At 37.9% G+C, this 13854-nt stretch overlaps 1 protein-coding gene across 18 annotated transcripts in view; it reads right to left on the reverse strand.

The window, feature by feature from the left end:
• Nucleotides 1–13854, reverse strand: part of CDC42BPA (CDC42 binding protein kinase alpha) — a 327782-nt gene that overhangs the window by 202996 nt on the left and 110932 nt on the right. For all 18 annotated transcript variants that reach the window (XM_074385301.1, XM_074385302.1, XM_074385296.1 and 15 more), the window contains exon 4: nucleotides 12809–12904. In XM_074385301.1, the coding sequence (XP_074241402.1) occupies nucleotides 12809–12904 (96 nt within the window). The remainder of the gene's footprint in view (nucleotides 1–12808; nucleotides 12905–13854) is intronic.

Genomic DNA, 13854 nt, shown 5'->3' on the forward strand with positions numbered 1-13854 from the left:
CCACAAAATAACTAAACAGGAAACAATGAATAAGAAAAGATAGAACAAACAAATTTCACTGGTTCATTATATTCTAGTGTTATCTGATAAAAATTTTATGCATCAATGTAACTAAGCAGCTTTCTATTTAATGAGCTTTTCTTAAAGAAACAATTATCTAATCACATCTTAATAACAACCATCATTAAAGTATGTGCCTTTTTCTGAAACACACAAAAGGTCTACTTGATACCACAGCACATTTTTTCATAAACTATAGTGGTAAGTAGCTTAGAAATGAAAGTCGTTATTTGCCACAGCTTTCTTGAACTGTACAGCATTATAAATTATGTTTTTTACTTGGCTATTTAAAAGCTATTAGGATTAAAAATTACATTGAATAATAATTATACATAATAAAATTTACTTTTCTGGTATCTAAAATGAGCATTGTCAACATTTCTTAATGATTTTATTTTCTAATATTTTATAAATATTCAAAAGATAATCTTTGATGATAACCAAGACCTCTAACTCTTGAAATGAATATATGATGAAGGCTCCCCTAAACTAAAGAAAAACTGGCAAGTTATAGGAAATTTGACTACTAGAGTGTTTCATTCCTCCACCAGTTATGTTTTTAATTCTCTTTTAGTAATTATTGAGAGGCATATCCAGAATATTTTTCCCTGAGAAATGTCTTTGAAAAAGAAATGTTAATCCTAATGTCAAATACAAAGAATGCAAATAAAACTAAATAAGAGGAGAGAGATAAATCACAGTTTTATATACCAAATTTTTGCTATATAAAATTTGTTATTTGGGTACTTTATTTCTATTAATATATCTACAAAATTAAATAATTATTTCTATATTTATACCAAAATGTAGAGGTTTTTTTTTTTGAGACGGAGTTTCGCTCTTGTCACCCAGGCTGGAGTGCAATGGCGCCATCTCGGCTCACCGCAACCTCCGCCTCCTGGGTTCAGGCAATTCTCCTGCCTCAGCCTCCTGAGTAGCTGGGATTACAGGCACGCGCCACCATGCCCAGCTAATTTTTTGTATTTTTAGTAGAGACGGGGTTTCACCATGTTGACCAGGTTGGTCTCGATCTCTCGACCTTGTGATCCACCCGCCTCGGCCTCCCAAAGTGCTGGGATTACAGGCTTGAGCCACCGCGCCCGGCCAAAATGTAGAGTTTTAAGCAATGCACAAATTTGCAGTGTTAACATTTCTCTACTACAGAATACACTGTAATTGTGGATTTTATTCACTATTTAGAAACATTTTTAAAATTATGATACACTGCTATAATTTTCTAGGCAAATATGGGGGAAATGCTTTCATTTCCTCTTAAAATGTTGTCAACAAAACCCATGCAGACTATATTTGCATGATACATGCATTTCTAAAATTTTTTATATTATGTATAACAAATCCAGTTAAAATATCATTCTATTCAATTTAACAACTGTGTAACTAATACATAGAAAGCTCTATGTTATGGCTTTCAAACAATTCTCATTATAACCCACAATAACATATAAAGCTTACATAATAATTTGGTATATCATAAAAGAAATGTGTCATGAGAACATATGCACTCTTACTACTTGTCATGAGCTCTGTCATTTTCTATTCTATTTAATTTTTTAAAATGCAGCTGATGGCTGGACATGGTGGCTCATGCCTGTAATCCCAACACTTTAGGAGGTCAAGCCGAAAGGATCATTTGAAGCCAAGAGTTCAAGATGAGCCTGAGTGACAAACTGAGACCCCATCTTCACCAAAAAAAAAAAAAAAAAAAAAAAATTTAAGTTAGTGGGGCACAGTGGCACACACCTATATTCCTGGCTACTCTAGTTGAGCCCAGGAGTGGAGGCAGCAGTGAGCCATAACTGGGCAATAGAGCAAGATCCACCCTGGGCAACAGATTAAGATCTTGTCTCTTAAAAAGAAAATGCTGCTTATAGCCAACGTAATTGATTTTATTACTCACTAATGGGTCACAATCTGTAGTATAAAGAAAATTACTATAATCTATAAGTATATATGGGATATAAAAGACAAGTAATATAACGAAATTGTTTGAACACCTAGATCTGGCCTGCAATCAGATAAATCCCATGACTGTTAAGAGTTATATAAACTTTGAGGGATCCAAGATGGCCGAATACGAACAGCTCTGGATCCAGTTCCCAGCGAGAACAATGCAGAGGGTGAGTGATCACTCTCATTTCCAAATGAGTTATTACTGCCCACAGATGAGGAGGCTGAAAAGCACCAAGAGTTTCCAGCACAGCTATTTCAGCCAGCACAGGTGGGGTCTCCACAGAAAAACTCACACAAATCTGGTTGGCCATTTCAACTGGCGCCCAGAATGCCTGGGAGACAGAGCCGTCCATTTGACTGAAAAAAAGGGGGCTGAAACAGGGAGCCAGTTGATGAGGCTTGGCGGTAACCACACCCACAAAGACCAGCAATCTGAAACTCTGGATTGAGAGTCTCCCAGCAAGCACAGATGGTCCAGCTCTGTGGGGGGAAAGATGTCCACCATTACCAAGGCATTCTCAACTACAGAGGCAGTCCGCCATTACTGAGGCAGACCACTATTACCGAGGCAGTTCTAACTATTCCTCTGTAAACAAAACCACAAGGAAGTTCACACAGCAGCTGGGCAGAGCCCATGGCAGCTCAGCAACGCCTCTGCTGGCAGACTGTGTCTAGGCTACCTCCTTGCTAGGCAGGGCATCTCTGAAAAAAGGCAGCAGCACGTCAGGAACTTACAAATAATGCCCCACCTTCCCAGGACAGAGCACCTGGGTAAAAAAGCAGTTATGAGTTCCACTGCAGCAGAGTTAAACATATCTGCAGAGCAGCTCTGAATGGAACAATGGACCTCACAGCTCAGCACCTGAACTCCTATAAGGGACAAACTGTCTCCTCAAGCAGCCCCCCAACTCCTGTATATCCAAAGACACACCTCATAAAGGAGAGCTCAGGCTGATACCTGGTGGGTATCCTTCTGGGACAAAGGTAACAGAAGAAACTGGCAGCAATCCTTACTCTTCTGCAGCCACTGCAGGTGATTCCCTAGGCAAGCAGGGTCTGGAGTGAACCTCCAGCAATCCTACAGCAGAGGAGCCTGACTGTTAGAAGGAAAAGTAAAAAACAGAAAGAAATAACTTCAACAACAACAAAAAGGACGTCCACTCAGAGACCTCATCCAAAAGTTACCAACTTCAAAGACCACAGGTAGATAAAACCACAAAGATAGCAAGAAACCAGTGCAAAAGGATGAAAACACCCAAAACCAGAACGTCTTTCCTCCTCCAAGGGCTCACAACTCCTCACCAGAAAGGGAACAAATCTGGATAGAGAATGAGTCTGATAAACTGATAGAAACAGGGTTCAGAAGGTAGGTAATAACAAACTTCTCTGAGCTAAAAGAACAAGTTCTAACCCAGTGCAAAGAAACTAAGAACCTTGAAAAATGGTTCAATGAAATGCTAACAAGATTAAACAGCTTAGAGAAGAATATAAATGACTACTTGGAGCTGAAAGACAACATGAGAACTTCACAAAGCATACACAAGTTTCAACAGCCGAACTGACTAAGCAGAAGAAAGGATATCAGAGATTGAAGATCAACTCAATGAAATAAAATTGAGGAGGCAAGATAAGAGAAAAAAGAGTGAAAAGAAATGAACAGAGCCTCCAAGAAATATGGGATTATGTGAAAAGACCTAATCTATGTTTGATAGGTGTACCTGAATGTGATGGAGAGAATGAATCCAGGGTGGAAAACACTCTTCAGGATATTATCCAGAAAAACTTCCCCAACCTAGAAAGGCAGGCCAATATTCAAGTCCAGGAAACACAGACAAAGATATTCTTCAAGAAGAGCAACCCCAAGACACATAATCGTCAGATTCACTAGGGTTGAACTGAAGGAAAAATGCTAAGGGCAGCCAGAGAAAGGTCAGGTTACCCACAAAGGGAAATCCATCAGATTCACAAGAATCTCTCAGCAGAAACCCTACAAGCCAGAATAGAGTGGGGGCCAATATTCAACATCCTTAAAGAAAATAAAGTTCAACCTAGAATTTCATATCCAGCCAAACTAAGCTTCAAAAGCAAAGGAGAAATAAAATCCTTTACAAACTAGCAATTGTTGAGAGATTTTGTCACCACCAGGGTGCCTTACAAGAGCTCCTAAAAGAAGCACTAAACACGAAAAGGAACAACCAGTACCAGCCACTCTAAAAACGTTACCAAATGGTGAAGAGCATCAACACAATGAAGAAACTGCATCAACTAAAGGGCAAAACAACCAGCTAGCATCAAAATGGCAGGATGAAATTCACACATAACAATATTAAGCCTAAATGTAAATGGGCTAAACACAGACTGGCAAAGTGGATAAAAAGACACAGACTGGCAAAGCAGATAAAAAGTCAAAACCCATCGGGGTGCAGTATCCAGGAAACCCCTATCACATGCAAGGACAGACACAGACTCAAAAGAAAGGGATGGAGGAAGATTTACCAAGCAAATGGAGAGCAAAAAAAGTAGGACTTGCAATCCGAGTCTCTGATAAAATAGACTTTAAACCAATAAAGATCAAAAGAGTCAAAAAAGGGCATTACATAATGGTAAAAAGATCAATGCAACAAGAACAGCTAACGATCCTAAATATATACATATCCAATACAGGAGCACCCAGATACATAAAGCAAGTTTTTAACAACCTACAAAGAGAGACTCCCACACAGTAATAGTGGGATAATTTAACACTCCACTGTCAATATTAGCCAGATTAACAAGACAGAAAATTAACAAGGATATCTAGGACTTAAACTCAGATCTGGACCAACAAACCTTAGACATCTACAGAACTCTCCACCCCAAATCCACAGAATATACATTCTTCTCAGCACATCACACCTACTCTAAAGTTGACCACATAATTGGAAGTAAATCACTCCTCAGCAAATGCCAAAGAACAGAAAGCATAACAGTCTCTCAGACCACAGTGCAATCAAATTAGACCTCAGGATTAAGAAACACACTCAGAACTGCACAACTTCATGGAAACTGAACAGTTGGCTCTTGAATGTTGACTGGATAAACAATGAAATGAAGCAGAAATAAAGATGTTCTTCAAAACCAGCAAGTACCAGAATCTCTGCGATACATTTAAAGCAGTGTCTAGAGGGAAATTTATAGCAATGAATGCCCACATTAGAAGCAAGGGAAGATCTAAAAACGACAACCTGTCATCAAAACTGAAAGACCTAGAGGAGCAAGATCAATAAAACTGAAAAGCTAGCAGAAGACAAGAAATAACTAAGATCAGAGCAGAACTCAAGGAGATAGAGACACAAAAAACTCTTCAAAAAAATCAAATCCAGGAGCTGGTTTTTTTGAAAAGATCAACCAAATAGATTGCTAGCCAGATTAATAAAAAAGAAAAGAGAAAATAATCAAATAGATGGAATAAAAAACAATAAAGGGAGTATCACCAACAATTCCACAGAAATACAAACTACCATCTGACATTACTAAAACAATTCTATGCACATAAACCAGTAAACCTGGAAGAAATGGATAAATTCCCAGACACTTGCACCCTCCCCAAGCCTAAACAAGGAAGAAGTTGAAACCCAGATTAGACCAGTAACAAAGGCCGAAGTTGAGGCAGCAATTAAGAGAGCCTACCAACCAAAAAAAGCCCAGGTCCAGATGGGTTCACAGCTGAATTCTACCAGACATATAAAGAAGGGCTGGTGCCACTCCTTCTGAAAATATTTCAAAAAATCCAAAAAGCGAGAATGCTTCCCAAATCATTTTATGAGACCAACATCATCCTGATACCAAAACCCGGCAGAGACTCAACAAGAAAAGAAAACTTCAGGCCAATATCCATGATGAACACAGATGAAAAAATCTTCAATAAAATACTGGCAAACTGAATCCAACAGCACATTAAAAAGCTTATCCATCACGATCAAGTAGGCTTCATATCAGGGAGGCAAGACTGGTTCTACATACACAAGTCTATAAACGTAATCCACCACATAAACAGAACCAAAGACAAAAACCACATGATTATCTCAATAGATGCAGAGAAGGCCTTTGACAAAATTCAACTGTCCTTTATGCTAAAAACTCTCAGTATACTATGTATCAACAAAACGTATCTCAAAATAATAAAAGCTATATACGACAAACCCACAGTCAATATCATACTGACTGAGCAAAAACTGGAAGCATTTCCTTTGAAATCCAGCACTAGACAAGGATGTCCTTTCTCACCACTCCTATTCAACATAGTATTGGAAGTTCTAGCCAGAGCAATCAGGCAAGAAAAAGAAATAAAGGGTATTCAACCTTAGGAAGGAGGAAGTTAAACTGTCTCTATTTGCAGATCACATGATCATATATTTAGAAGACGCCATCATCTCAACCCAAAATCTCCTGAAACTGATAAGCAACTTCAGCAAAGTCTCAGGATAAAAAATCAACACGCAAAAATCACAGGCATTTCTATACACCAATAACAGACTTAAAGAGAGCCAAATCAAGAACGAACTGCCATTCACAATTGCCACAAAGAGAATAAAATACCTAGGAATACAACTAACAAGGGATATAAAGGACCTCTTCAAGGAGAACTACAAACCACTGCTCAAGGAGATAAGAGAGGACACAAACAGATGGAAAAACATTCCATGCTCATGATTAGGAAGAGTCAGTATCATGAAAATAGCCATACTGCCCAAAGTAAGATTCAAGGCTATCCCTATCAAGGTACCTATGACCCTCTTCACAGAACTGGAAAAAACCACCTTAAACTTCAAATGGAACCAAAAGAGAGTCCGCATAGCCAAAACAATCCTAAGCAAAAAGAACAAAGCTGGAGGCATCATGCTAACTGACTTCAAACTATACTATAAGACTGCAGTAATCAAAACAGCATGGTACTAGTACCAAAGCAGAGATATAGACCAATGGAACAGAACAGAGGCCTCCGCAGGCAACGCCACTCATCTACAACCACCTGTACTTTGACAAAACTGACAAAAACAGGCAATAGGGAAAGGATTCCCTGTTTAATAAATGGTGTTGGAAAAACTGGCTGGACATGTGCAGAAAGCAGAAACTGGACCCCTTCCTGACACCTTACACTAAAATTAACTCCAGATGGATTAAAAACGTAAACATAAGACCTAACACCATAAAAACCTGAGAAGAAAACCTAGGCAAAACCATTCAGGACATAGGTATAAGCAAGGACTTCATGACTAAAACACCAAAAGCATTTGCAACAAAAGCCAAAATAGACAAATGGGACCTAATCAAACTCCACAGCTTCTGCACAGCAAAAGAAACAATCATTAGAGTGAACCAGCAACCAGCAGAATGGGAAAAAATTTTTGCAATCTACCCATCTGACAAAGGGCTAGTATCTAGAATCTACAAAGAACTAACACAGATTTACAAGAAAAAAAAAAAAAACCCATTCAAAAGTGGGTGAAGGACATGAACAGACACTTTTCAAAAGAAGACATATAATGATGCCAACAAACATATAAAAAAATGCTCATCATCACTGGTCATTAGAGAAATGCAAATCAAAACCATACTGAGATACCATCTCACGCCAGTTAGAATGGCGATCATTAAAAAATCTAGAGACAACAGATGCTGGAGAGGATGTGGAGAAATAGGAACACTTTTACACTGTTGGTGGGAGTGTAAATTAGTTTAACCATTGTGGAAGACAGTGTGGCGATTCCTCAAGGACCTAGACATAGAAATTCCATTTGACCCAGCAATCCCATTACTGGGTATATATTCAAAGGATTATAAATCATTCCATTATAAAGACACATGCACACGTATGTTCACTGCAGCACTGTTTACAATAGCAAAGACCTGGAACCAACCCAGGTTGGTTCCCATCGATGATAGACTGGACAAGGAAAATGTGGCACATATACACCATGGAATACTATGCATCTATAAAAAACAATGAGTTTGTGTCCCTCGTAGGGACATGGATGAATGTGGAAACCATCATTCTGAGCAAACTGACACAAGAACAGAAAATCAAACACCACACGTTCTCACTCATAGGCGGGTGTTGAACAATGAGAACACATGGACACAGGGAGGGGAGCATCACACACTGAGGTCTGTTGCGGAGGAATAGGAGAGGGACAGCAGCGGGTAGGGAGGTTAAGGAAGGATAACGTGGAGAAATGCCAGAAATAGGTGACAGGGGATAGAGGTAGCAAACCACATTGCCATGTATATATCTATACAACAATCCTGCATGTTCTGCACATGTACCCCAGAACCTAAAGTGCAATTTTTTATATACATATACATATATAGATAGATGAATTTTTAAAAAGCTATATAAACCTTTAAGATTTTTCCTTGTTTCCAGTGGGGTTGGAAAAACTTTTAATTTAATTTTAGCTAAAGATGTAAATGTTTTTTGAAGTTGTATTTTAAAAGTCAGAGATATATACATACATGTATTAGTTATGCAAAATTAATAATTTTAAAATGTAAAGTCAGAATGAGATGAGAAAGATAAATTTCAACAGGCAATTCTGGAAATGACTATTTTAAGATGAATTTGGGCACAATTTAAAAGTACTAGCTGGACTTCAACAGGTACAGGGAAGAGGAATGGTACTGGTATTAAACGTATCATTGATACCAAAAACAAGGGCAAAATGTAGAGTACAGAGTACGTTTAAGAATGAAGGATATTCCCCTGAGGCTGAAATGTAGAAATTGTAAGCAAGTACAATATTTCCTATCTTTTTTTTTTTTTTCTTTTTTTTTTGAGTCAAACACTATATTTAACACTTGACCAACTCCTCCACCAACTCTTAGTTTCCATGGTGTGATATCTTGATTCTCTTTCTCGCTCTGATCATTTCCATTTGTTTTCTTCCTCTTGGGTCCCTCTATCTGTCTTCTCTTAGCACATTTGTTTTCACTTTTTCTTTTTGTTTTTTAGTGACAGGGTCTCTCTCTGTCACCCAGGCTGGAGTGCAGCAGTGTGATGATAGCTCACTGCACTGCAGCCTCAACTTCCTGGGCTCCAGTGATCCTCCTGCCTCAGCCTCCCAAGTAGCTGGAACTACACGGGTGTACCACTATACCAAACTTTTTTTTGTAGAGAAAGGGTCTTGAAGCCAAGTTGGTCTTGAACACCTGGACTCAAGCAATGCTTCCACCTCAGCCTCCCAAAATACTGGGATTACAGGCGTGAGCCATCACGCATGGCCTATTTTCACACTTTACAAGCACTACTCAGTTATTCTCATTTACTCCTTTTAGTCACTGTTATTTACAACAGGAGTTGGCCAACTTTTTTGTAAGGGACAGGTAATAAACGCTTTAGGCTTGGCAAGCCAAAAGGTAAAATCAGGGATATAATGTAAGTACTTACATAATAAGAAAAAACAAACGTCCACACATTTCTCTGGTTTTATAATCAAACATTGATGTGCTAGCAGTGTCCTCAATTCTTTGAGCAATTGTTATCAAAAAAAGGCTAATACATAGTCTTAGATAAGTTTATTTTCCCTGGGCATGTTTTTCCAGCTGCTGCAATCAAACATGATTTAATTAATTCTACATCAGTAAGTAGCGTTCCTTGCTTGGCTAACAAATGAGCTACTCAGAAACTTACTACAGATGCACTCATTTTCATTTTTATGAAGTTCTGCTGCAATAGATACTCTGTGAGTTGGGAATGTGTGATGAATGCTTAGTCTGGAAATGTAGGTGTATACTGTATTAGTATTATTGTAGTGTGGTTGCATAATAAACACAATACTCTGCCATTTAATCCATAACAAAATAATCCACACTACAGTGCCTAAAAGCCTAATATCTGAAGACTTCTTGCCTTATTTTGTCATGATGAGCATACACTATTAAGAAAAATAATAATAAAATGTTATGGGGTACAGCAATATGCATAGCATTCAAAATACTATCAAGTTATAATTATGTGTCACTGCCATTTATAGTGTACTAAGCAGCAGTGCAAAGTGAGAGTAATACAGACACTGTTACCCTTTGTCACAGTGCCAGTCTCTGTCACTATACAGCTCTGCCATTGTACCACAAAGCAGCCACAGACAATACATAAATCTGTAAGTGTAGTTGTGTTAAAATTAAATTTTAGGGAGACTGAAATTCGAATTTAATATAATATTCATGTGCCAGAAAGTATTATTCCTTTGATTTTTTTCAACTATTTAAAAATGTAAAGACCATTCTTAGCTTGCAGGCTCTACAAAAACAAGTGGTAGGCCAGATTTGAGCTGCAGCCAACAGTCTGCCAAAACCTGACCTATAAAATAGTACTCAGAGATGTGTAGTGCTATTCACTCTATATATAGAGCACCAGACTTATATATCCAACCCAGTGAATGGATCACACTACAGTTCAAACCAAACATCTACCAAATTAAACAAATCATTTTCCCCCTACTCTAAATCTTCTCTTCCGCCTCTATTCCCCAATTCAATTCATCAATGACTACTGAATCCCATAAGTCAGGCATTGGAAGCACAAGAATCATTATGACTCCTCTCTCCTCCACTGACATCCACTCAAACACATAAAGTTCTAATTATTTTACTTTCTAAATAGTAATGTAAAACCATCCTCTCATCTTCATCCCTACTTGGATATTATCACCTTTATTCAAGTCCTCCCCATCTGTCCCCTGAATTTGTAAAAGTCTCCTAACCGGTGTCTTTGCCTCTAGTTTTATCACTGAAATCCATAATCCACCATGCTGTCAGCAGGTTACACGTAAAACATAAAACTGATTATTTCACTCTCCATAAAACTCTTCTTGAAATTCAGGTAAAATCTGACTCCTCAGCATGATCTATATGATCTACGCTCTCAAAGCCTCATTTTATACCTCTCTTTCCTTGGTTACTATAATCATACTGGCCTTCCTCTCATCTCTCTAACAACCCTAGTCCTTTCCAGTCACAAACCTTCCTATACTCTTAAAACAGTAGGTTTCATACTTTGATTGCGAGGAACTCCTGAGAAACCATGAAAGGTAAAAGGAGGAAAGCAACAGATCAATCTGGGCAGTTTTATTGTAATATGCTATATTGTCTAGGCTCTCAGATATAATGAAATTTAAAAACATACACAAGAGTTTCATGACCACCCCCAATCGAAAAACATGGTTGCAAAAGTCTAATTTGTTTAGCAGAACATATAAGAACATGTTAGCTATTTAAGTTCTCCTTTCTGCCTCCCTTCTCCCCAAGCCTCTTCAGTCAATACAAACAAGTATTGACTTCAAATCTCTGTACTTTTGCCTACCAAGCCCTCTCTCTCCATCTTCTTCTTGGTTTAGCTAATTACTATTTGTCTTAGAAGAGTCTTTACTGACTTATCTTCAAATAAATGCAGTATTTTCTCCATTTGAAATAATCTGAAAATATTACTTGATTTTGGATTTATTGCCTGGTTCCCCTCATGGGAATGTAAGAATAAGAAAAGAGACCCTGGCCAGGCGCAGTGGCTCATGCCTGTAATCCCAACACTTTGGGAGGCTGAAGCAGGTGGATCACTTTAGCTCAGGAGTTTGAGACCAGCCTGGGCAATATGGTGAAATCCCATCTCTACCAAAAACACAAAAAGTTAGCTGGGCATGATGACATACACCTATAGTCCCAGCTACTCAGGAGGCTGAGATCGGAGGATCGTTTGAGCCTGGGAGGCAGTTGCAGTGAGTTGAGACAGCACCACTGCACTCAGGCCTGGGTGACAGAGGGAGACACCATCAAAAAAAGAGGAAGAAGAAGAAGAAAAGAAAGAAGAAGAAAAAGAAGAAAGAAGAAGAAGGGGGAGGAGGAGGGGGAGGGGGGAGGAGGAAGGAAGAAGAGGAGAGGAGGAGGAGGAGGAGGAGGAGGTAGGAAGAAGAGGAGGAGGAGGAGGAGGAGGAGGAGTAGAAGTACTAAAGAAAAGGAAAGGGAAAGGAAAGAAAGAAGCATATCATGAAAGAAGGTAGAAGGAGGAAAGCAACAGGTCAATCCAGTAAGTATTTGTCAAATGACTGAAAAATATCCCATTAATTTTTATATCTCAGTTTTTGGTATAGTGTGTAACACAGGAGGATTTAAATACATGTATGCTAAAGAATAAACCTGGAAATAAAAATCGGGGTCAGACAATGAGGAGCCTCAAATAGCAGGCCAAGCAGTTGCATCCTCAATCGTGACAGATTTAATCTTATTTTTCTATTCACTCATTTATCTCTTCATTCTTATTAATTCTCAATTGGCAGTGCTTCTAATATTTTGATTTTCCTCCAAGCTCTTTCTCAACTTTTGTGAAGTGTCTTATCTCCATATAAAATCAGACATAGCCTATGTTTTAAATGTGGCTCTACTTAACATAGCACATAGCCACTTAGAAAAATACGTAAAATTCTAAAAAGAAATAGAATACTATAAATAAAATATATTGGGAAAAATCATTAAAAACTCCTGAAGACCTTCTACAGAATTTAACTAATAGAAATTAAATGTTTGGATTTAGCTTTGACTTGCTTATTAGCATAAAGAATTCCAATTAAAAGGTATCAAATTTCCAGGGAGGAAAAAAAAAAAACATGTATCAAGTGAACGACTTACTCTGTTTGAAATGCAGCAATTTTCTATATGAAACCTACATTTAAACAATGCTTAAATAAAAATAATGTTAATTCTTCCAACAAAAAAAAATAGTACATAGAAATACAAAAATGATTCTTACTAAGTTATTGTCATCCTGGAAAGCATAGTGCAAGGTTGTAATCCATTTATTGTCTCCATTCACTAATACATCCCTTTCTTCACGAAAACATGCTGTCTGAAAAGCAAAAAGAAAAATTTTAGAGCATATTTTATGTAAAACTAGGAAATATGCAAAGAATTACTTAGTATGTTTATATTATTTCTGTTCTGGAAAAGGAATACACTTGGTTTTTATAAGACTTTTCAGTAACACAAGTTTCAAAGAACCCTCAGAAACTGGGCTACTGGAATAATACCTTTTAAAAATATACTTTATACTAACAAATACTTTTATAGTTGAAAACAATCAGAAAAATGTGCAGAATAATTTAAGAACCATGGACCAACCCACCAGCCAGATAATATAAATGTCTACATTTTGCCATATTTACTTCTGATTTTTTTTTAAAAGAAATAAAATATAAATTGTGGTCCTCCTACTCCTATTCCAAACAGTGAACCCATTGCCTTCCCTTTTGTACCTGCTGTAATCAATAATCTGAAGTCAGTGGATAGTCCACCAATAACATGCTTTGATCATACATCTCCATGTCTATAAACAATAGATTTGCTGGTGTTTTGAAATTTTTCATGGGCTGGGTACAGTGGCTCATGCCTGTAATCCCAGCACTCTGAGAGACCAAGGCAGGCAGATCGGTTGAGCTCAGGAGTTTGAGACCAGCCTGGGCAACATGGTGAAACGCTGTCTCTACCAAAAATACAAAAATTAGCCAGGTGTGGTATCATACACCTGTAATCCCAGCTACTTGGGAGGCTAAGGCTGGAGAATTGCTTGAACCCAGGAGGCAGAGGTTGCAGCGGGCCAAGATGGCACCACTGCACTCCAACCTGAGTGACAGAACAGAGATTTTGTCTCAAAAAAAAAAAAAGAAAGAAAGAAAGAAAAGATTTATGTGAATGGTATAATTTGATCTATCCCTTAGTTTTTTTGTTTTTTGTTTTTTTGCTCAAGAATGACTGTTCTTCTTTTAACTGCTATGGCATACCATTGTTTGAATGCACTAG

This window comes from Saimiri boliviensis, chromosome 14, assembly GCF_048565385.1.
Source record: "Saimiri boliviensis isolate mSaiBol1 chromosome 14, mSaiBol1.pri, whole genome shotgun sequence".
NCBI lineage: Eukaryota > Metazoa > Chordata > Mammalia > Primates > Cebidae > Saimiri > Saimiri boliviensis.